We start from the raw sequence: 24,871 nt of genomic DNA, 5'->3' as shown, positions 1-24,871 counted from the left end.
GATTCAGTATTAGCTTCGTTCAGTCCTCCAGAATCAGCCACGATGAAATTATAAAAGGGACCACCTAACCCACTTTCGGTTCTTAAGAGAGCGCTTTGAGACCATTATTGATGAGAAAGAGAAGAACGAAGGTTGCGAAGAGCAAGAACGGACCACCTTGTTTTATTTCATCATGGAATTCGCGATTCAGCTTCGAATTACTCGATTGAACAAGGCAGGTCTCAGATCTTTCAAATTTCGGTTTTTTTTCTCGCTCACTTTTCATTTGAGTTTGTTTTCCGGTAGAGCACGACAAAACTGGCTTTTCTGAAAAATATTTACATATTTCTGTGTGTAAGAGTACGTTTTCTTGCTTTACACTGAAAAAAAAAGTGTTTCAAATAAAGCAATAGAATGTTTTACACTAAATAAAAGAAAAAGCATACTCTTGTCCGCGTACCACTAAAGGTATACAGTATTTTGGGTCCCACAGCCAAGCAAAGTGTTCTCATTGGTAATTAATGATATGGCCAGCACCTGACAAATGCTTACGGAAATGAATGAGGATTTTTAATGGTCGGATCAAGCTTCCTTCCAATAAATCCAAATGTGTATAGCCGAAGGCACATGAATTCCGTATTACATATGGCTTAAGTCGTTTCAGAGACATTCGAAACAGGATTCGTAGTGTGTATGGCTGTGATTTTATCAACACAGTGGATATATTTACTAGAGCCCTGCCTTCTGCCTCTAAATTCTTGACAAATCGCGGTCCATCGAGGGTATGGTTTTTTGTTTTCGAGATATTTGTGGCTGTATTTTGCAAATTTAGCTTTACAGAAAACTGGCTAATTCTTTTGATTAGTACATCTCTGAAACCTGTCCCGGTTTACAAAGAAAATTTCTCATCTAAACGCCTGTGTTGCTGTCAGAATTTGGAGGCCAATCGATTAATAAGATTTACTATATTTACTAGATATTTATTTGAAGCCTTTGTCTGGTAATGACTTTGCAAATAATTTACATAATAGTATACAGAAAACAGTTATGATGCTGGTTGGTCCGTCCCTACTCGCCATTGCCGTTTTGCAGGACCTCCGACTCGTAGCCCTCGCCCTGATCCTCCTCGAACTCGAGCTCATCGTCGGCTGTTGCTTCCTAAAAAAATAAAAAAAGGAAAAGGTTTCGAGTAAGAAATTGCTGGACTGGTTTTAGATATTGTTCAGAAAACGCACCTGGTACTGCTGATACTCGGATATCAGATCGTTCATATTGCTCTCCGCCTCAGTGAACTCCATTTCGTCCATGCCCTCGCCCGTGTACCAGTGCAAGAAGGCCTTGCGACGGAACATGGCTGTGAACTGCTCGGAGATGCGCTTGAAGATCTCCTGGATGGCCGTCGAGTTGCCAATGAATGTGGCGGACATCTTGAGGCCGCGTGGCGGTATATCGCAGACGGCCACCTTCACATTGTTGGGTATCCATTCGACAAAGTAGCTGCTGTTCTTCGCCTGCACATTGAGCATTTGGGTGTCCACCTCCTTCATGGACATTGGACCTGTTAATTGAACAACAACAAAAAAAAACGATTGGTATCGGGGGTAAAAAATCCCATCGCCTTAGTGTCTCCACCAAAACAGTGCAGTGCTCCCACCCGCATTGTCCCGCATTTACATCAAAAGACAAGTTGGCTTTAATGCGTCCCAAAAGCAAATCCCCAAATCCCTGAATATGAAATACTAAACGGATTCTAAGCCCCAACAGTGCACTTTGCCACCTGGTCGGAGTTGGAGTTGGCGGAGGCTCTCAGGCGGATAGGGAAAGGGACAGGGACAGGGACAGAGGCTGGGGGGCCACCTTGACACAAACAGTCCCAGGAGGTAACTAAAAAAGTTGTTTAAATTCCTTTGCTGGCATGTTTTTTGCTGCTTTTGTTGTTATTGCTTCCGCTGTTGCTTCTGAAGAACACATTTTTTGTGATTAATTATTTTGCAAGTATTTCTGGCAGAGCCTGAGCCAGAGCCTGAGTGGACGCACAGAATCGTGCGAGAGAGAGAGAGGCAGAGTTCAGGGCCCCAAAGTCACGTTCAAGCATGATTAGTTAGGCTTGGGCTTGGGCTTGGGATTGGGGCCCGTGTCAGGGGGCGGTAGGTCGGTGGTCGTAATTCCCCAATGGATCTTGAAAGTAAATTTCTAATTACGCGCGTTTTGCGAGTCATCAGTCAAAAGGAAAGGCAGAGGCAGAGCCCAATCCCAAAGCCAAAGCCAAGCGCCAGGACGATAGCGAGAACGAGAGGTACACAAGGAATAGCAAATGAAATATTATGCGGCATACTTTCGGGCGCCGCACACCAGTTTATTAATTTAAAAATTAGCGCCAAGCCAAAAAAAAGAATGCCACCCTCGGTGGGGGGTTGGGTGGCAGGCAACGCGGAAGGCTAACAAATTTGCGCTACGTGCGCGTTGACGGATTGCAGCCCTTTTACCCGCCAGAGCCAGGGCCAGGGACAGGGCCAGAGCCAGGTTGCATTAATCATTTTTAGTGGCGCCCATAAGTAGGCATTCTGTTTGCTAATAAAATTGTCGCTGTTGCCCCTTGTTTCTACGTGCCCTGCGGCAGCCCATGGCCCGGCCATAGGACAGGTGCGCCAGCCACCAGTTGGCCCTGACAAAGTGACAAAGTTTCACGGATAAGCCGCCACGGATGGTTGCCCACCACCCGTTAAGATGGATGGATCCCCGCGTTTGCCTTTGCGTTTGCGTGAAAGTGTTTCGGGCTTGTTGTTAAACAACTATTTTTCTTCTTTGGACCAGCCCCCCCCTGTTGGGGGCGCGGACAGAAGGTGCGTCAACACGGGCTTTGGTTGGCCACTCACCTCGGAAGATGCAGGCACACGTCAGGTAGCGTCCATGCCGGGGATCACAGGCGGTCATCATGTTCTTGGCATCGAACATCTGCTGGGTCAGCTCGGCGACGGTCAGGGCGCGATACTGCTGCGATCCCTTGGCGGTCAGTGGGGCAAAGCCGGGCATAAAGAAGTGCAGACGCGGGAATGGTACCATATTCACCGCCAGCTTGCGCAGATCGGCGTTCAGCTGGCCAGGGAAACGCAGGCAAGTGGTTACGCCAGACATTGTGACCTGTTCGGAGGAGGGGGAAATCTCAATTAGTAAAGCATTTCATTTGATGGTTGGTTTTTCTGCCAATCCGTGGGGGTCCATTTGTGCTCCTTTTGCGGCTGCTACTTACGGACACCAAGTGGTTTAGATCCTCGTAGGTGGGCGAGCATAGGCGCAGGCTTTGGTAGCAAATGTCATACAGGGCCTCATTGTCAATGCAGAATGTCTCGTCTGTGTCCACGCACAGCTGATGCACCGACAATGTGGCATTATACGGTTCGACCACCACCTCTGACACCTGGGTGTCCACCGTTCGATGAAGGATTGGTTGGGTGGGGAGAGGGAAGGGGGACAAAGAAAAACACCAATTAGACACTTACAGAAACCAAATGATTGAGATCCCCGTATGTGGGCGATGATAGCTTCAGTGTGCGGAAGCAGATGTCATAGAGAGCCTCGTTGTCAATGCAGAAGGTCTCGTCTGTGTTCTCCACCAGCTGATGGATGGAGAGCGTTGCATTGTAGGGCTCCACGACGGTATCGGATACCTGATTGTTGTTGTTGTTGTTGTTGTGGGGTTAGGCGACATGCATGAAAAAAGAAGGCAAATAAATGTTGTTAATTAGCAAACCTTTGGCTTGTGGGCAAAAGATATTCAATGTTTTCGGCTGGGGATGGTCCCCAAAACTCTCCCAATCCTTTGACAAAGTCTGCAGTTTGTGTCAAACGATTTGCCATTCGTCTTTGGACCAGAAATTCCAGGCAATTTGCTTGCGACATGCAACATGAAAAATGCATTCCCGCCCCCCAAAAGAGGCTGCAATTCGAATGCACTGCCTCCTGCAACTCCTCGTGCAACAGCATAGACATGGCCCTATAGTAGATGGATATGGATATGGGCATGGGGCATGAGATGGGGGTATGTGTCGGGCCTCGAGCGGCACTCAGGCTCCGAGTTGTTGCATAAATGCAGTTGCATGTTGCACAAACATCCACAATCACATATTCGCATACGCATACAAGTGTGGGGGCAAGTGTGGGGCAAGTGTGGGGGTGTGCTGCAAATTGAAAATTATGTATAATCTTTGCTTTTGCCATCTCTATATTTGCTTGGGCAAGATGCATTGCTCCGTGTCCATTGAGGTCTCGGTAGGGTGGGGGAGAGTGCAACATGGGCGGGGCGGTATCGAGGTTGTGGCATGCGACAAACTTCAGTTTCGAGTCTCAGCTTTTGGGGCTGTATGCGAAATGTGTGTACACATAAATTGTGGCAATTATTTAATGGTCGTCCCAAGCCAGCCCTCGAGCGATAAGGTGGACACACACACACACACCTGTACAGTGGACACACACACACACACACACACACACACACACACACACAGTACATGCAGTTAATACTAATGAGTTATGCTGGGGCATATGCAATGTGCATTCAACATTTTGTACCCAAATAAGTATCTGTTGTATTTGTTGCTGCTGCAGGATTTACGAGTGTTTGCTGCAGCAGCCCTCCTGGCCATCTGGCAGGTGCAAATCTCCATACTGGCCGTGTGGCATGCCTCAAAGGGTATGCATAAATAACGAAGGCCATGCCGAAGCTTTAATCATATTTCAAAATATTTAAACAGTTTTTTGTTTAATGCTGAATATGCATAAATTGCAGCTGTTGATGGACAAAACTATTAAATCTATATGTATTTATATATATTTTATATATTCGCATGTCCAGTGGTGTATTAAGGCCGTGTTATGGAGTGACAGACAGGCATGTGTCGGGCTGGGCCGCAATAAAATGACCGCCGAAGCCAAAACATTGCGGTAAGCCGACCGACCCCCCCCCGATTCACGGACCCATAAATAACGGCCAGCCCAATGGGAAGGGAAGGCAAGGCAAGGATGAATTGGGGATAGGAGGGAGAGGACAGGATGGGGGAGAGAGTGGTGGCTCCCACTAGTTGGCGTTCAGCCGTGACGGTAATAAATTTAACCCACACACACACACACAAATTCCAAATGTAAGTTTCGTCCTTAAAAATCCATAAAATTTATTGTGTCAAAATGTTAATTTCACGCCTCAAAGGGCTCGGAACTTCTGGCAACTCGGATCGGATCTTCAATTCGAATATTTCAACAGGTTGGTCGCGGTATCAGGCCATAAAATCGATTAAATATGACAAAGTATTTGAGGCAAAGGAAGGGTAGATCTTTGGTTAACATAAGATTTAAAGGAGAGCTGTAAAAACCCGTTAAAATATATGTATACACGTGTATGTATTTCTCTTTCTGCAGAAGCTTAGTTTATCTTTGATTCTCCTTCTAGTAATAAGGTGACGTCGTCCGCTTTGGCAAGGACCATCCACTCTCTCTCGGCGCACAGAGAGACAAGCGTTAGAGAGAGATGGCAAACGTTTCACGTTCTGTACGCTTGCATGCCTATTGATGGTCCTCGAAAGAGAGCAGATGTGCTGACGACGTCGCCTGATTACTAAAATCATCCCCGCTCTTAGGCCACGCTCTCAGCACATACGAATTGAAAGAATAACGGATTACTCTACAGCGTAGTTTCCGTCTTTGCCTGTTGATCCTCTATCTATACTTCTATCCTTTACTGTTGGAACTTCTGTTTTATGGTGATCACTACCTGTCAGGACCTGGAGATGTTCCGTTGACAATCAGCCTATATTGAAATATGAATGTGAATGTGCCCCCGCGGGAGTTCGTTTCTGCCGCCTGCCAATTTATTTTGCACTTAATTAATTTAATTAAATATCCAAAATGTAATTAAATGCGAGAATAACGCCAATGAAGGCGTGCCACGTACCACGCACCCCCGTGGCACGTGTTTATGCGAGTATATATTATATACCATCCATAAATTATATGCAACTGGGTTAATTAAGCAGACAATTGAGGCGTGTCAAAAAAAGGCAACGCGAAAAAAAAGATGCGAGGCGTTGCCAGTTAGGAACAGGGCCGTGCCCCGCCCACGTGTGGCCCTGAGGCCTCCTCCTTGCCACTAAATTGTATCAAAACTGCATTGCCAATTAGGCTTTAGCCGCTGGCCCGATGCTCGATGCTCGATGGCCGACGGTCGATAATCGATGGCTGGCGATGGCGCGCTAATTTTGCCTGCAAATTAATTAGAATTATTTGGACAAAGCCGTGAACCCGGAGCGGGGTCCGGGCCGTGCACAAAGCCCGCCAATTGAATTTGGCGTATGAATTGCATAAATAAAACAACATTTGTGGCATACTTTCGGGCGTTGCGGCTTTCGTTTGCTAATTTTTGGCCAAAAACGCGTGCAGGTGTAATACGCTTGCGGGTCCACCAGGCCACCCATTGCCAATGACACCGTGGTGGCAACACACAAAAAAAAACCCCCCGTAATTTGTAAGCTGATTTTGCTAAGCGGATTGCACCCGGCCATGGGGCTGATGAGGATGATCTTGGGGCAGGGGCAGGGGGCAGGGGGCAGGCGAGAGGCTTACCTTCGGCGAGGGCAGAACGGAGAAGGAGACCATAATGCGATCCGGATACTCCTCGCGTATCTTGGAAATTAGCAGCGTGCCCAGACCAGAGCCAGTGCCGCCGCCTAGAGAGTGGGCCAGCTGGAAGCCCTGGAGGCAATCACAGCCCTCCGACTCCTTGCGCATCACCTCCATCACGGATTCGATCAGTTCGGCTCCCTCTGTGTAGTGGCCCTTGGCCCAGTTGTTGCCTGCAAAGAGCGGTAGAGCACAATTCACCATTACTCATCTAATCAATGTACAGAGAGGGAGACAGGACACCACAGCACAGCACAGCTGTGGACATGTGGAATATTAATTTTCATCGTCATCCGCAGGCAATTTCATAATTGCAATTATCATCAGTACACAGCACACTGCTGGATGAGGAGCAACGTACTGCCCGAGGCAATTGACCAACATCAACGCACTGGGAGAACAATCAAGCGGCTCCCTGATAAGCACTGGGTCTGTGATAACAAGGCCGCCTGGTATCTGGCTTGTACCTCGTTCGAGTCCTCATCATCGTCCTCGTACTTATCAAAGCAATGACAAAAGCCGCACAATGTTCGCTGCATGTTCCACACACACACACACACACACGACTGGTGGAAACAAAAGCCAGGCACGACATGCCACGCAGGAAATGGTCGGGGGGGACGGGGTCAGGGGTCACGCTTACCCGCTCCGGACTGTCCGTAGACAAAGTTGTCGGGCCGAAAGAGCTGGCCCATCGGCGACGAGCGCACCGAGTCCATGGTGCCCGGCTCCAGATCGATCAGCACGGCGCGTGGCACATACTTGCCGCTGCTCGCCTCATTGTAGTAGACTTCCAGGCGCTCCATCTGCATGGCCGACTCCCCGTGGTAGTAGCCATTGGGATCGATGCCATGCTCATCGGAGATAATTTCCCAGAACTGCAAAAAAAAATATAGAACATTAAATGGGATTTCAAGTAATGGATTTAAGTGCTGCGAAGTAATGAAACCCCGGAACGGCTGATGTATGCAAATATTTGCATATGTACACTCGGAGAAAAATATATGAAAAAAATGGGAACAAATTTCTCATTAAAATTTAATTTTTTTTTCTTTTTTTAGTTAGGAGAAGATTTATTTATAAAATAATAATAATAATAATATTTCTCATTTAAATGAAATATTTTTTATATTTATTTTTTTATTTATTTTATATTTATATTCCCAAAAATCTAACATATTAAATTTATTTTTAAGTGTTTTGAATCTATATTTATTTAATTATTTTTAAAACCTTTAAAACAAAACCAATTCTATTTACTTTCTCTATGTTTTTTTTTTTTTTTTAAACTCAAATATTTCATTTTAAATATGAAATATATTGTTATGTTTACTTTTTTATTTATTTGTTATTTAATTTCCCAAAAATCTAAAATATTACATTTATTTTTAAGTGTTTTGTATCTATATTTATTTAATTATTTTTATAACCTTTAAAACAAAACAAATTTTATTTACTTTCTCTGTTTTTTATTTAAAAACTCAAATATTTCCTTTTCCCATCTCTGCGTGTGTATGTGTGTGTGTCTGCTTGTCTTTCTCTCACGTGACGTATGCGTGTTATTTTATGACAGCGAGTGCCCCTCCCCCGCCATGAAATTTTCGTGCAAATTTCATTTCTTTTCCTTGTTCCCTCTTCTTTTTTTTTTTTTTTTTGTGCTGCACACAGAAATATTATTTTACAATCAATGGTTCCGCATCGTATCTGTGTGCTTGTATGCCATTGCTTTGGCAATCAATGCATATAAATACGAGTGTCCTTTTTACATGGCTCTTGGTTTTATTGGCGCTCCCCGCCCCCATCCCCCCTCCCGGTGTGGCCCTACGCCTGCTATCTGTTGTCGATTTATGCGCGTGCATATGCTGCATACGATATCATACCTACCGCGCACTCAACGCACCAGAGAGGGTGCATCGTGTGCGATGGAGGGAGAGAGGAGCACTTTACATGCCGTGAGCAATTTCTGTTGCATACTTTCAGGGGCCCGCTTCCTTTTTATTTATTTTTGTTGCTGCTGCCGCTACTGCTGTAGTGTTGTTGCCGTGTAACGAGCGGGAATAATTGAATCCTTTTAGGTGTTTTCACATACACACCCACACATACACACATAACGTATTTATATTGGATATCGCCACAGCCGCTCCCGCTGCCTCCTTCCTTTCCAAATTTATTTACACAGGAATTTTTCTTGCCTGCCGGATGTTTGTTTTTTTTTTTTTGTTGCTTTTCTTTCTGTGTTTCTGTGTATGGTGGCCCCCCGTTCGGGTTTTCTTTATTTTTCATTGCACAATACGCTTGGCGAAACATTTCACGTTTGCTGCGCATATGAATTTCAAATTTTTAAAAATGTTTCAATCGCTCAACCTCCACCCTCTGCCACCCCCCCTCTCCAGGTGAGTCCAGGTGAGCGAATGGGCGGGGACTGGGAGGGGGAGTGGATGTGGGTGTACCCGTGGTGCATGGGCAAAAATGCTAATTGTGAGAAAATCGCAATGTGCGGACCGGCCTCTGCGCGAGTGCTCCCCATTGATCGAAATGATTTTTAATGGACTTAAAGGCAGCCATCACTCGAGTGGGAGAGAGAGAGATGGCCAACGGCTATGAATTCCATTTGGCCTTATTTGATTCGCCATCGTTCTCTTACTTTTATTTTCCATCTGTCTGCCGCAGGGCCCGAGGGACATGTCGGGTCAGATTGATTACCAAATATGAATTTTGATGTAAAACACCTGAAGCAGACTTTTTGTATTAATACAATACAATTTTGTTGTTGGAAAAAAAAACCAATATCTACTGAAATTCTGTCGGTTTTGTGGTTTGAGATTCTGTGTAAATTTTATGCGCAGGTTTTTTGTTGTAATCTGCAATCAGTCTAACAACAAAAAATCCGTTAAAACTTGAATTAAAACTCGAATCAAACAGCAATCAACTGTGTCACGCACACGACATGTATGTTGTTTTTTCACTTTTCTATTCGTATTTCTATTCTTGGACATTCTCTTTTGCAGCATTCTCTTATGCCTCTCGAGACGAGGAGCAATCCACCGCGTCACGCACACGACATGTATGTTGTTTCTTCGATATTCTCGGGCATTCTTTTTTGAAGAATTCCCTTTTCCGTCTCCAGTCGAGCAGCATTCTTCTGCGTCACGTACATGACATGTATGTTGTTTCCTCATCCTTTTTTGCAGAATTCGCTTGAGTCACGCACGTGCCATGCATTTGGTTTCTTAACTGGCCTCGAAGGTTGACGAAGAATCGTAGCATCTCGTAGCAATGAGAGCAGTAGAAAATTGCAGTAGATATTCTGTTCAGATATTTTTCAATCTGGGAGACAAGCCAATCAAGAATGAGCAAACGAGTGAAAGTACATCCTTCTTGATGTTTCAACATCATAATACGACTTCGAGAGGTTCTAAAACGTAACCGAAACCAACCGAAAATGGCTTAAATTATTCATGGGAATTCTGATGTGAAGTTTTCGAGCAGCACTTTTTGATACCCGTTTACATTTGTGAGTACTCGTATGTACATTCATCCGTGATCCATAAATAGTTAAGTATCCTGCGCTAAAGCGCTGACAAAAGAGGAACCCAAACGAGAACAGCGGGGGCTACGGTACGGGGGAAAGGTGAAAGTTGTAAAAGTTGGAGAAAAAAATAAAATATGATAACGCTTGATTGCACATAAATGCTTGTGCCCCCAAAGCTTATGCACATGCTGTCACACACACACACCCACTGCTGCCCTTTTCTGCTGTGGATGCTAATCCCAGAGCCGCATAAATGTTTACTCTGCTGCCGGTCCTGCTGCTTGAAAAGTTTGTGCTCCTCCATTGGCTCTTAGACACGCAACAATGATAACAAGTTCGGGCCAAAGACTAGAGCCAAAAGACAACAAGAAAAATCGCTGGACGGGAAAACTTTCGAGTGGTGGAAAGTTCTGTTCCTGGCCCTCGCATGGAAATATGACACTCAATTGTACGCTCCGTTGGACGCTTTTGGTTTGACAATAACTTTGATTTGCCTGCATGGCAGGCCACCCCTTTGGCCACCCGCATCTCCCCACCCGCCACCCCCCACTTGTTGCCTCTGGGGGAAATTCAAATGTGTGTTCGATAAGCGTTTTTTGTTTCCTTTGAGATCTACTATTCTCGGGGCATAATTTATTTATGAAAACTTTTCTTGAGCTCTTTGCTCGTCAGCCCTGACGCTGGCTTTTTGACAGACCGAGAGACATCGTCTTTTTTGGGGGGTGTTTGTGTGTGTGTGTGTGTGTACGTTTTGAAGTGGGTTGAAGTGGCCCAGAGACAGGCCATCAAAAGATATCCTCAAAAGTCAGGGGCGGAGGGACAGAAAAAAAACAATTACCGCTGCCTTCATTTGCTTAAAACTTTTTGCCGGTCTGCGGTCAAAATTGCTTAATTACAAAATTGCGTTCATGTGAAAAAGTCCGAGGCGAAAAAAGGAAGTTAAAAACCTGGCTAAAAATACATAGAGAAAAAAAAAACCAGGGCCAAGGGACGAAGGACGAAGAAATGATCAAATTAAAAGTAAACAAAGAGCTGCGTGCGTTGACCAAAGCGGCGCCGTTTTGTGGCTCCGACTTGAAAGAAATCCAAAATTAAAATTCCCAAAGCGTGTGCACCAGAAAGAAAAAAAAAGAGAGAAAGAAAAGAAAACCCGAAACAAAAGTCAAGTGGGGGGAAAAACTTGCATAAATTAATTGCGGCAAGCTTCTAGTTCCTCCGGCAAACAAAAGGACAATCTAGCGAGCACGCGAGATGCGGAGAGACGCACGACGCACGACGCACGACGCCGGAAGTGCATGTCGCACCGGAAGTGCGCGCTGGGAGCGCTGCGATGGCGGCGGGATTGGCTGCGTGGCTCGGCAGCTGCGTTTGCATACGAAATGTTTTTGATGTTCAGCCGCCTCGAGCGACTCGCATAAACAATCAACAATTGCAGCAATAAATATTAAATGATGGCCAAGTTTGTCTCCAGGCGCACGGATTTCACAAGCAAAAAAAAAAAAAGGAAGAAAAGATTTCTTTGGCTAATTCACTATTTTTCTGTATTTTGTATATTTCCTTTGAAGTTTTCCGCTAGATTTAATTATGTTAACAGCTTTAGAGCGAAGGACATACCACACGGCCACACGTTACCTGTTTCACCGACGGCAAACTTTGCCATTCACAATGTATTTCTCTCTATTTCACTATTTTATTGTTTTTTTCTATTAAATTTAAATATGGTAACATAATTATGTTAGAAATATCCCAAAACGGATTTATTGGGCAACACATTACCTTTTATAGCGGCGGTAAACAGTGCCATTCACACTATTTCGATGTATTCCTTTATTTTCTAGATATTTTATTGTTTTTGTCCGCTAGATTTGTGTATTTTAACAACAATAGAGCTAGAGACATACCAAAATGGAATTCTTCGGCCACAAATTCCCTCTTTCACCTTGCCATTCACAGCATTTCGATGTATTTCTCTATTTTCTGTATATTTGATTGATTTTTTACCAATAGATTTAACATCGTTAGCAGCATTGAATCGAAGGCCTTCTTCGCCTGTACGATGCCTTTTTCACCGTCGGCAAACCTTGCCATTCACACAATTTCCCTCTATTCCACTATTGCTCGATTTTCTATCTATTTGATTGGTAATTTCCGCTAGATTCCACCAATTGAGCAATAAATAACAAATTAAATGTAATAATTTAGAGTCTGACATCCCAGAAAACGTATAAAAATTCAATTAAAATCTATAATTAAAGAGCCATAAGTTTCGATAAGTAAAAAAATAACATTTCTAATTAACATTCAGGGCATTCTCGGCCCGGCACGCATGGCGGCATAAAAATCATTAAAAATACAAACCGCATATGGATTTGCAATCACTGGAGGAGGGGGGGGGGGGGGGGGCCTTAATGCCACACACACACACACACACAGACGCGTGTCCACACGTGTCCTGTGCTCGGGCTGGCTTCTTGGCCCAGCCCACGGCCTGAGCGCAAAAACTAGAATTTCAATTCAATTTTCGGGCCACGGGCATTAAACTAATTATAAAATAATAAACAGGATTCCCGTGCGCATTTCGATCATTTGCCAATTTACAAAATGTGCGACAAATCCGCGGCGATTTTGGGGGGCGACCGCCAAAAAAGCGCTTAAAATGCGAAAGCGCGAAACAAGTTAATTTATTTTAATTTTTGCGCCATTCCATGAATATTCCATGTGGATGTGGTAGATGGAGGAGCGAGTCCTCGTGGAGTATTGGTGGGAATTGCATTTTTGGTATCCATTAGAGTAATGAGCTTTGGCCGCGAATTGTGGCGGCCACAGAACCCTTGTCAATGCCATAAAAAAACGAATGAAAATTCCAAAATAACACACACTCCACACTCCATTCGGTCCATCCTCTACGCTTGCAACTTAACGGCCGCACATCGATGGATGACACTTGCCAGTCGACGGGCCATAAACCATTTTGGAGGGCAACAAAAAGAAAGAAAACCCCGCCCTTTCCCCCTTCCTACCCCCTTCGGATACAACAGCTCCATCTGCGTGCACAGTCCCTGCGTCCCTCCATCCCTCCGTCTCCATCCGTCTCTATTGGACTGCTCAAAAATGCAATTTATGTGAGCGCCAAGCGAAAACATAACGAATTGTACCCCAAACTACGTTTAATGGTAGGGGATCAACCAACCCTCCTCCCCCCCTCTACCAGAACGGGTTGAGTGGGGTGGGGGGTGGCCTGCTGTAAGCATATTTTTTGTAATAACACTAAAAGGATCTTATCGACAGTTTGACAGTTATACCACGGCCATGTTGTCTTTATTGGTTAGCATCGTTTAGGGCCATAAAACAGAGAAAATGCCACGGCTGTAGCCTGCTTTAAGGGGCGGGATACAGCATGCTTTTTTGGTGGGCGAAGGGGCTGGGGGCTGGGGGCCAGAGAACATAATTAGACTCTCACGTATAGGCCTTTACCAGCGCAATGAAGCAATTGCCAATGCAGCCTGCAATTTATGGCTCTATCCGTGCGAAAGCCCCGTGTGGATCGTGTGGCACGTATGAGAGTTCGTTCGAAAAATGGCCACGTTTTTTCTCTCTCTCTCTGTGTGTGTGTGTGTGTGTGTGTGTAAATTACCCTTTGTATCTGGCATTCGGCAGCTGCATTTGCAATTGTGCATTTATCGTCAAGTGCATCAATTTAAATGTGGCCACTAATTGTCATTATCAGTGCGTGGCACGGCCTGGCGTGGCGCCTCGTTTCTCTTGCGCTCTCCCAACCTCTCTCTGTTTTTATTTAACAATTTTTAAGGTTTTTTTTGTGGCATTAAAGTGCCAATTGGTTGGGCTATTCGTTCAGTTCAGATCAATTCCAGGCACAAACTAATTTAATCAACATCTTGGAGGAGGCTGGAGCTTGCTGGAGGAGCGGAGAGGAGGCTGGAGCTTGCTGGAGGAGCGGAGAGGAGGCTGGAGCTTGCTGGAGGAGCGGAGAGGAGGCTGGGGCTTGCTGGAGGAGCGGAGAGGAGGCAGGAGCTTGTTGGAGGAGCGGAGAGGAGGCTGGAGCTTGCTGGAGGAGCGGAGAGGAGGCTGGAGCTTGCTGGAGGAGTGGAGAGGAGGCAGGAGCTTGCTGGAGGAGCGTAGAGGAAGCTGGAGCCTGCTAGAGGAGTGGAGAGAAGCCAGGAGGGGCATCTTGGCTAAAGACTCTTGTCTAGAGCTCCTGGCATATGCAAATATTTGTTCATTAGTATTGGTCATTCGGCTTTCGGCTTATTGTGTGGTCAAATACATGTACACTGCACACATACGTGTGTGCGTGCCTGCTAGGCGCGTGTCTGGGTGCAAGGACATCGATGACGCAGTCTAAGTGCAACATCAAATAGCTTTTAATTAAAATACGCATAACTCATACGCCCCGTCGGCCCCGTGCAGAAGCAGGCAAAAGAGACTTCTTCCGATACAGAGATATTTATAGATATTCCACCTTTCCCCCCGCTTAGGTTAGGGGTCAAAGCTGTTGTGCCTACCCTCGGCTATTGGTAAATATCAAAACAATTGCTTTTGCGGGTTAACCAGGTGATGGCATCTGTCGACTCTGCGGTTCGTTCTACGCCGCATACGCATTTTGCTGTCAATGCAATGGGGAATATACATATGTATCTCTATCTCTATCTATGTCCTAGGTATGGCTTCATTTAACGCACACACACACGTACACAGTGGCTCTCAAACAATTTCAATTGAGATTTCAATAATTGTCGATTTAGATATGTAAATATTTATTGTATATTTCGTTGGTGCCCGAGACCTGCCAGCCTATTGACTTAACTAATGTGCATATGGTGTGTATGTCCCTCTCCCTCTGTGTATCTGTGTATCTGCGTATCTGTATCTATGCGGTGTGTCTGTGTTTAGTCTGGGTTATGCGTGGCTTCGATTGTTTGCTACTCTCTGGCCACAGCGTAGGGGGCAAATATGGCCCCGAAAATCAGTTTTGATTTGCGCCCATGACGATGATGATTATGATCTAAGGCCTGCTTTGGCAAAAGTATCTTCTAGATACTGAATCGATCCCACAAATTGTCAAGTAGGTGGCCGGTGGCCCTGAAGGGTTGCCAAAATATTTGCTAATGGCCCCTTCCCCTATGTTCACATGCTTTACGACTGGCGTATGCTTATAAACGACTCTCGACTTGCACTTTATCATTTTTTGGGGGCGGTGGTGGGGGGAGCAAAGAGGGTAATAATAATAATAATATTTATATGGTGAACGATATGAAGTTCATGCCTTGCAAAGTACCGCCACCCAAAGCTGAATAAATAAACAGGGCCCGGAGTGGAGGAGCCGCATACTCGTTAGCTGTGCGGCATCACCATGTGGCATCAAACGGCAAGTACCTGCCCCCTCTACCCGTTGGGGGGCAGGGCCATCTGAGGCAAAAGCGAAACCAGAAACGAGGGCAAGGCAGTGAAGTGAAGCGGGGGTTGATGCGTGGGAGGAAAGCGAATCCTTTTGCAACTGTTTCGCTAATGATCCTTTTCCTAATCCTAATCCCCATCCTGATCCTTTTTGAGAATCCGCTAATGATCCAGAAACCTTTGCCTTTTCGCGACTTTATCTTTAATTACTTTAAATATTTGTGGCGCCACATGTGGCGCAAACAGCAGTATTTTTTGTATGCACTATGAAGTGCTGCTGTGTGTGTGTTATTAATGACAATAATAGCATTACTACCACTACTTTTTTGCTGTTGTGTTTTCTCAAGTGAAGTGCCGCCACTTTGCCATCAAAATAATTCCTGATTTTTTATGATCTGCCGCTTAAATATTTGTTCGACATTTAATGCAAAAAACTACAGACCCCCCCCCCGCGCGGATAAAGAACTGAACAAACTTTCGCTCTATTAATCAATTTCGAAACACCATTTTGTATCTGAGTATCTGTGTATCCGTGTATCTGCGACTGCATTTGCTGATAAAACTTGGCCATTTGCCGTGTAATGGCATATATCCTATACCAATTTGTATGATTCCGCATTGGAATTAATTTTTATTACGTCCAAGCGTGAATTTCCCTTTGACCATTTTGATGGGCTTCTGCCTGGGTTTTTTTTCCCGCCGCCCCTCGGATGCTGTGTGTTTCTTTTTTGCCGTTGTTTTAATTGCCATTTGGAGGCAAAATGCCAAATAATTTATGTGCGAATAAAAACATATAAAAAATCCAATTAATATTGTTTATCAAATAGACCCGAAATGAAATACGAAACAGCGACGCTGCGACAGCGCGTATGCAAATACAGAATAAAATTGAAAAAAAAAAGGAAAAACTTCGGTGTGTAAAATGTGCTGCCCAGAGAAAGGACACACATGCAGATCCTGCTGCCATTCCTTTCGTCGGCTATTCCGAAACTAATGTGTTTCAGAATCCAGTTTTATAATTGGATTGGAAATCGCTGAAAAGCACTCTACAAAAATAATGGCAGGCGCTCAGCAGAGAGGGAAAATAATATATATTTTTGATTAATTTGCTTTGGCGCCAACTTGACAGACCACAAATTTAAATTATATTTTGATATACGAGGTGTGTCCTGTGCGGTGTACATATCTGCAGAAATTTTTGGAAAATTTTGTTGTTGATTTGCGCACCCCTGCCCCGCTGCCCCGCTGCCCCCACCGCCATTCCGACTGTATTCCTACATTTTTGGCCAAGTTATTCGCTTGTTTGTGGTTTTGTTTTGGCGGGTTTCCGATTTCTTGACTCCCCTACCCCCCTCCCCGCTGCCTGTTGCCCTGACACCTGCGCCATAAATTATAAAACCGATGCTAATCTCTCAAGGACACACACAAACACACACAAATGATAAATATTTTGACCACATTGGTTTTTAATGAGGTTTCCAATTCACATTTGCGGGTTTTATTTGTATTTGGTTTATTTTCCATACCATTTCGGTGGGTATGCACCTTTTTCAACGGAATTTGAAATGGGAAAATAGTTATAAAAGAAAGGTATTTTTTTTTTCTATGGAAAGTTCCTTAATCTCTCTCTCTCTCCCTCTTTCTTCCTGTCACACTTTAAAACCTTCACACACCTTCATCGAATGAAGCGAATGTCCATTGATTCGCTGTTCAAATTACCCATAACAAAATGGACACATTCCAGGCGAATGACTTGAGACAATTGGCAGAGGAAAACGATGAAATCCCAAACAGATGTTGAGCAGATAGAAAGATACGATAGATGGATGGTTAGATTGAAAGATAGTGTAGATTATGCAGTGTACAAATATTTAAAAATTGTTTAAACTTATAGACATTTTTGGGTTCCAGAAGTATTCCATTTTTCAAGGAATTGCATTGAGAAAATCGAAATATTGAATCGACCATCGGCTGTTTTTTTTTGGTTTTTTTGTGTTAAACTGAAAGGGACAATTGACAGTCACGTGTTAACGTCGACAGGAAGAACGAATGTGAACCGGAACTATCGACTATCATGAAATGATATTTTAGGGTATTTCCAAATTCCAAATTTCTCCACCAAAATTATCCCCGTATTTATTTCGTGCACGTATTTGCCTGCACAATTAGTCAATGCAATTTTCAGAAATAATACAGAGCGAATGAAACGCAATGGATTTCCATTCGCACAATAGAAAAAGCATCGAAAAGAATCTTGATTATTTTTTGTAGTTTTTGCTTCTTTTATTTTTGGCTTAATTATGTTTTTGCTTTGCAATAAATTTTGGTGCCGTTTTATCTGTCGGGGGGCTGCTTATCGGCTCGCAGGACCCTGTGCAAGGAAGCAATTTGTGGGCCAACAAATCCAAATGCATAAATAATTCGCGGCGAAAAAAGGCAACGCGTATTCCAAGTGGCTTTATGCCGAGAATTGTATTATTAATTTGTACGTAAATACGAGATTACAAGAGTGCAACATATATTTCAGGGATATCTGCTATCTGCCAGAGAGTGCAACAGCGGCAGCGGCAGCTTCGCTCGTGTAATGCGCAATAATTACAATTTGTGGCATGCAATTTCAATAATATAAAATTACCAAAGTAATTGAAAAAATGTGCAAAAATTATTGGTAAAATAAAGGAAGGGCAGGGCAGGGCAGGACAGGGCGGGGTTCAGACAATTGCTCTGAAAAACAATGGTACGAGCTTGGCCCGAAAGTATGCAATTTGCACATTTGCCAGAGTGGAGTGTGGCATGCAGCAGCAGTGGCAACAGGCTGGGGCATTAAGAGCCACATGAGAAATTAATGAGCAAAAGAGCGGAATGCTTTTTAAAAGTGTTGAATAAATAACAAATTGCCATTTGCCGGCACAGGACTGGACAACCTGTCGGACCGAAGCGGCTTATGTGTGCTAGCCACAAGTGCAGCTGCCACATGCCACACACACACACACACACACACACACACATGTACTACCTCAAGGTGGGTTTTCTCTGCTCCTCTCGCTCTCCCTCTCTCCTCCATGTATTCCTAATATTTATGCAATGATGGTTTTTCGTTTGATTTTGTTTTGTTTTTCCTTTTGTTCAACGATTTGCATGATGCTCAAAGCAAAATCGTAACGAAGCAAAACAAAAAAAAGGAGAAAATATATACATAAATAAGTAATTTTTATACTCCATCATGCCACAGAAACAACAACAGCAATGGGGCAGAGTGTATGTGTGTGTGTGGAAAATATTTATAAAAAATTCCCTTTTGTTTATTCATAATCAGTTTGTGCAACGAAGCGACGTCCAAAACCCATCCTGCAACCTGCCACGGATCCATACTGCGACCGCGGTTGCAAGCCCTTTCTCTATTGCATACATCTAGGCGCAAGCAGGGTATATCCAAACATAGGGTATGGCCAGCTAACTTGCAGGCACTCGCCCTACCCTACCTTTCCTTTCGACATACCTTGAACGCAAGGACTCGGGCATATATCCACCTGTATTTGTGTGCATGTGTGTGTGTGTGTGGAACCTCATTTGGTATGCATAAACGCATTTTTATGTAAATTGAAAAATATTTCGCTAAAAGAACGAAAAAACAAGAATATTTTTTATATTTCTACCTTTTTTTTTAAAGAAATTTGTTTTTTTGTGCTGCCGCCCTGCTGCACACTGCACTGACCATGCCCTTGCTTTGGGAGTATTATTTGCTGTTACCTGTTTTTGGCTAATCAACGGCACTCTCCAGAGAGCCATGGCCAAGACGTTCTCTGTGGGGCACGCGATCTGCATGTGCCGTATATCGGGCCTGGCTGTGGCCCCGATGTGCATTTGACAGAATGGCCATCTAATTGGTGGCAATAGGGAGGGGAGGGGCATTACCACAAGCATCTAGGTTGCAATTACACTCTCCAAATGGATGGATGGATGGAAAGATGCCAACTCAGTTATCAGCTGCTTGTTTTTACGGTCCCGTCCTTGCCTCCACACCAATCCGGCATCATCCGACAGCCGCATGAAAATTGCATTTGCATACGACCGGGCGTATTACCTATGACGTGCCCCAAAGGATCTGTCTCTCTGTTGCCACCACCCCCCTATCATATCGGGTAACCATAAAGAAATTATAGCTACGATAGTTTCCTGGCAGCCAGGCAGCCCAGCGCCAACGCTTTCGATAATTCAATTTTGTGCATTATTTTGGTGCTGCTCGATGATGCCATGCCCCATGCCCCATGCCCAAGACCTTCCATTATAAGCTAAACAAATGTAGCCTGAGGCAGGCTCACATAGATACACACACACACACACACACACACATATTGGAGTGTGGAGGAATTTGCATGTCGTTGAGGCCACGTTGAGGTTCCGTTTTCCGCTCCCCTTTGGCCTGGCTTATTCCAGTCTTTAATTTTATTGTCTCCTGCTTTGGGGTTTTCTTTCTGCTTTTCTTTCGTCTATAAATTTCATCCGCACTTTCCCCCATTCGACATTTTCCCTTTATCTTTATGTGGCATGCCCATGCCCCAGCCAATGCCTCGTAAATAGATTTTCCCCTGTTATTGTTCGCAAAATGATTTAGGGAAAATTAGGTTTATGTAAATAATGAAAGGAAAAAGAAGAGCACAGCTCTGGCTGCAGGGCCAAAACATCCTTGGCCAAAATGCCTTCGCTATGCCACATATGTGATCAATTTTCGGTGGCGTCTGATGCACACCGGAACAGGACCTAAAGGCATTCTCATAAAATGAAAACTCAATGTCTATGCCTGTCTATGTATATAGAAGATACATGGGGATGAGGGAGATGTTTCGAAAGCCAAACGATGAAGTATTTCATACAATTAAAGCTGTCAGAAATGGCTCAAAGATGGAAGGAAGGAAGTCCTTTAATAGATTTCGGAGACTGATGATTTTTAGTAGGCAGCCTATGATTCCACCTGTGGCAAAGATCTACGCGAATGGTTTTTCCAGAAACGATCTTTCGGTGCACAAGTAGATTAGGATTTGGGCAAGGTCCTTCCCACACACTTTGACCGCTTCTGGGACCAGTTTGAGACCTCCTTCTGGGAATTATTTGGTGCTATTTTGAGTTGTCACAGCCTCCTCTTTCTAAAGAAAGTAGATACATTCCCAAAGCCTTCGTTTATTCCATTTCTTGAAAGGCCAGTCCAATATTTTCGCCCTAATTACAGATCTCCTTCATTCATTTGTCCATTCACGGATGATTCAAATATTTATTTAATGTTTAATCAATCTGAAATATGTTTTTCTATCTGTTTTTTGCCGCCAGGTCGGTTCTGTTTGCGCATTGTCCTTTATCGCCACAGCAATTAGTTTTGCAAAAATTTTCCTGGCAAACAAAACAAAAAAGGAGAGAATAAAAAAGGCGCTTTGGCCATTTACGCTGTTGTGCATAAATTTCACTATTCAATGCACGCCACGTAGGCAGTTTTGCATAAATTTATTATTTGTTTATTCTGAGGCTGCGCCAATAATTCACACTGACAGCCAATTAATCAGCAAAAGGACATTCAATTAAAGCTCGGCCAATCGGGAAATCGACAGAGTTCTGTGCGTGTGTGTAAAAAACCCACATTAATAGGAGATGGCCACAAAATACCACAATATGTTCCCTATTATTATTGTAAAATGTAATGCCACCCAATCTATAAAGTTTCGATAAGCGGAAAATTGCATAAATATTCATAAATAATTGCATATATTTTTTAGATCAACAAAAGGCCCGCCGCCACAAAGGTTGCAAAATATGATGGCTGTTTTTTGGGGGCGTAATGGGGTGTAAGAGTACTATGTATAAAATGCAATGGGCTTGGCCGAAAAAGCCTTTTGTATCGGGGTAAAAGTGCGTCCTAATTAACCCAACAAATCACGAAAAAAGTGCGGTGTCGTGGTGTGTGTTTATGCCTTTACACAGGCACACACACATACTCGTGCAATTAAGTGGAAAAGCGTGTAAAAAGGGAAAAAAAAGAACAAAAAAAAAAAGAGAAACGTAACGAAATATGCAAACGGGCGGAGAAAACTGCTCTCTGGGAAATGCAGAGAAAAGACACACACAGGAACAACAAAAACAACAAAAATAACTGTGTCAAACGTCAACGACTGCCCCGCGTAGAGGTTGTTGTTGTTGCTGGTAATTTTTTTTTTTATTTCTATATATACCCTTGGGGATTGAAGGTATTATGATTTTTAGAAAATGTTTGCAGAAGTATTTGCCAGCAGAGAAAATGTATCTGCAAACTAAATTCCGTTTTATACTTCTGTTCTGGTAGAAATTTCCCCCTTCGCTAGGAAGCACTGCTTGAAAGCAGTAAATCAGCTGTTTATTGCCAGTCACAAGTGAAGAAAATCATCTGTTTCTATACCGTCGAGGATTGAGGGTATTATGATTTTTAGCAAACGTTTGCACAAGTATTTGCCAGCACAGAAAATGTATCTCCCTTCTCCCTTCGCTAGGAAGCACTGCTTGAAAGCAGTAAATCAGCTGTCTATTGCCAGTCACAAGTGAAGAAAACCAGCTGTTAATTGCCAGTCACAAGTGAAGAAAATCATCTGTTTATTGCCAGTCACATTTGAACATGAAATACCAAAGGAATCAAGATTAGCCGCGAGCGACCAGGCTGTGAGAGTATCTAATGCTTCGACTACCTGACTTGCCTCTCCTAGCCTTTCCTTTTTGTTGCTTGTAGCTTGATGATTATGTTGTTGGCGCCGCAAATTGTGCGAGTTAATGCTAATGCGCTGAATTAGCTTAGAATGGGCAGTCACTCCGGGTTTTGTTTTTTTAGAATTTACAAGAATGTTTTCATTCCATTTTTCGACATTTTTAATTGCCTGCCAACATGCACGCAAACAGAACAGAAGTCGTGGGACGGTGGGTATGCTTCTCTGGCTCTCTTCTGGGACGTTCCATATCTGAGTCTCTGCATAAGTCCCCGTCCCCGTCTCCGGGGGTGTCGCATGAAATAGCTGTGAACACTATGTAATTGCTATTTTTGGGTTCTAGTTCTTATCGCCTCCTTAGCCCCATTGACAACTAGTTATGTTTAAAGTTTTGTAAACAAGCCAACTGATTAGAAGAGGGAGGCATAGTCTGAGTCACTGTGTTAGATACATCAGCTACAAGATACAGATAGTACCTAAAAGACCCGCTTCTACCGCCTTGCCGCCTTGGCGTCTTAATTACATGTAGCCAGGTGCAATTGGCCAGCTACCTTTTCGAGTATTTCAGACAAAAAGTGAGGAAATAGTTTTCTAGGTCTCGTTCATAAAGCCATCTGCTTGCCCGTAAATGAGTTTTGATTGTTGTGAATTCAGTCAACTGTGGTGTACTACAATGAGAATGAGCTCGGGAATTGAGCACAAGAATGCCGTGAAAAACTATCCCAAAACAAGTTGTGGCACCACCACGACATGCATAAACCTGTTAATGACGAGGAAGCTTCAAAGACACACACATACAGGCAGACAGACAGACAGACCTTCGTGGAAGTTTCAGACAACCTTCCAGAAGAGTATGTAACTGTTTTGTTTGAAAACAGTACAGTGTATAGTATTTAAATAAACTTGTTACCCCGATTAGATTACATTTGAGCTAGATCTACTTATGGTTTGTTCCAACATGGTACGTTGAGATCATCATCATCCAAACCGCTTTGCTAATTGTTTACACCTGACAGAGGTCGTTTGACACGTTTGCCTTGGGTTTGCCTGGGGATTTTATGGTCTTATATGGGCAGCATTTTGTTCCCAGGCTGCGAAAATGCTCACATTTTGTGCGTGCTACTGATACGTTGTGTATGTCGTCTGTGTGTATGCATATGTATATCTCCCAACGATAAGATAAACCCTAGAGCTGGCACTATACGCGGTCCCATTTCGTTTATTTTATGCTTTTTTGCAGTTCTATAGTTTCCTCCAACTAACGGAATTCTCTCTCACTCTCTCTTGTTTTCTCCCCGCCCCCCATTTCAATTGCCGACCAGCTGCAAATCTGAGATACAGAGCGCATACACAGAGAGAGAGAGAGAGAGTAACCGGAAAGAGCGACAAAATCAGAGAGCGAGCGCGCGCAGAACGTTTTGCTGCTTTCTCTCTTTCGATTCGATTCTGTTTTATAATTAAACATGTGAGGTTAGATACGTAGCGAAAAGTCAGAGAAAGGTGTGTGCCATGATTTGTGCGGTCTCTAATTGAATATTAATTATACGCACCTTTGAACCGATCTGATTGCCGCACTGGCCCGCCTGTAGATGAACAATTTCCCTCATATCGAAGACTGTTTGTTGCTGACACTAAAAGTTGTATTGTATCGATTGAATTGACGGATACACTATCAATTACTCTCTCTTGCAGATACACAGAAACACAAATACGCACTCGCGGAAGACCAAATTTATGTCAGATTTCGGGAAGCAGTGATGCAGCGCTTGTTTAGGTTCAGAATTCGAAAACGGGATCTACTTGCGATCGTTGCGCGCGTTCACTTTGAGAAATCAAACGGAATGAACGGGCGGGCAGAGAGACCAGAGAGCGAGCGACCCACAGACAGGGAGGGAGTACAGTGCCAGCGATAGGTAGAAAGAGCGAGGTTGGCAGAGAGAGAGCGCTGGGGCATACCACAGATAGTTGGCAATGCTGCCGGCTGAAGATGCCGACCCATAATTAGGTGAGGTATTTCCAGAGAGTACTCTCATGATAATTTCATATTTTTCGGTAGATCGTGCTGGCACACAACGCACTCTCTATGGAAGAGAGGGTGGAAAAAAATGTGAACCTCGGTAGTTCGGGAATCCCTTACCTTTTATTATTACACCCTGAGACGAGGCATACAGAAATGACGTGGTGCCGGCAACAGAGCCAGAGCATTCAAGAAATAAGTAGTTGGCAATGTTGTCGACTGCAGAGGCCGACCACAGTGTATAAATATTAGGTGACTCAATCCCATAAAAGGCTCTCACAATATTCGCCTATTCTGAGAAAAAGGTGTGGCAATGCAAAGCCGTTGACAAATCGATATAGCGTGAGTGAGCCCTCACCTTAAATCGATTCACCTTGAGCCAGAGCATATACAGCGAATACTTGTTGCCGGCTACAGAGAGAGAAAGCATACTCAACAAATGCATAAGTATGTATGTTGCCGGCGACGACCTGATGAGCCGCAGCAAGCAGCGTGGGAGAAACAGAGACAAAAAACGCAGCTTGGCGACAGCGCACTATG

The 24,871-nt window shown here is 44.0% G+C and overlaps 1 protein-coding gene across 1 annotated transcript; it reads right to left on the bottom strand.

Moving 5' to 3' along the window:
- Positions 1-929: 929 nt before the first annotated feature.
- Positions 930-24,162, bottom strand: LOC108154903 (tubulin beta chain). Its single transcript, XM_017285355.2, has 7 exons — positions 23,865-24,162; positions 7,292-7,526; positions 6,592-6,821; positions 3,480-3,647; positions 2,856-3,120; positions 1,215-1,537; positions 930-1,137 (listed from the first exon to the last, which is right to left on the bottom strand). Exons 1-7 carry the CDS (start codon positions 23,919-23,921, stop codon positions 1,048-1,050), a joined length of 1,368 nt encoding a protein of 455 aa, XP_017140844.1. The 5' UTR covers positions 23,922-24,162; the 3' UTR covers positions 930-1,047.
- Between the last annotated feature and the right edge of the window lie 709 nt (positions 24,163-24,871).

The sequence above is a fragment of the Drosophila miranda genome, chromosome 2 (assembly GCF_003369915.1).
Source record: "Drosophila miranda strain MSH22 chromosome 2, D.miranda_PacBio2.1, whole genome shotgun sequence".
Lineage (NCBI taxonomy): Eukaryota > Metazoa > Arthropoda > Insecta > Diptera > Drosophilidae > Drosophila > Drosophila miranda.
The sequence above is the reverse complement of the archived record's forward strand: the minus strand, read 5'-3'. Positions and strand labels throughout refer to the sequence as shown.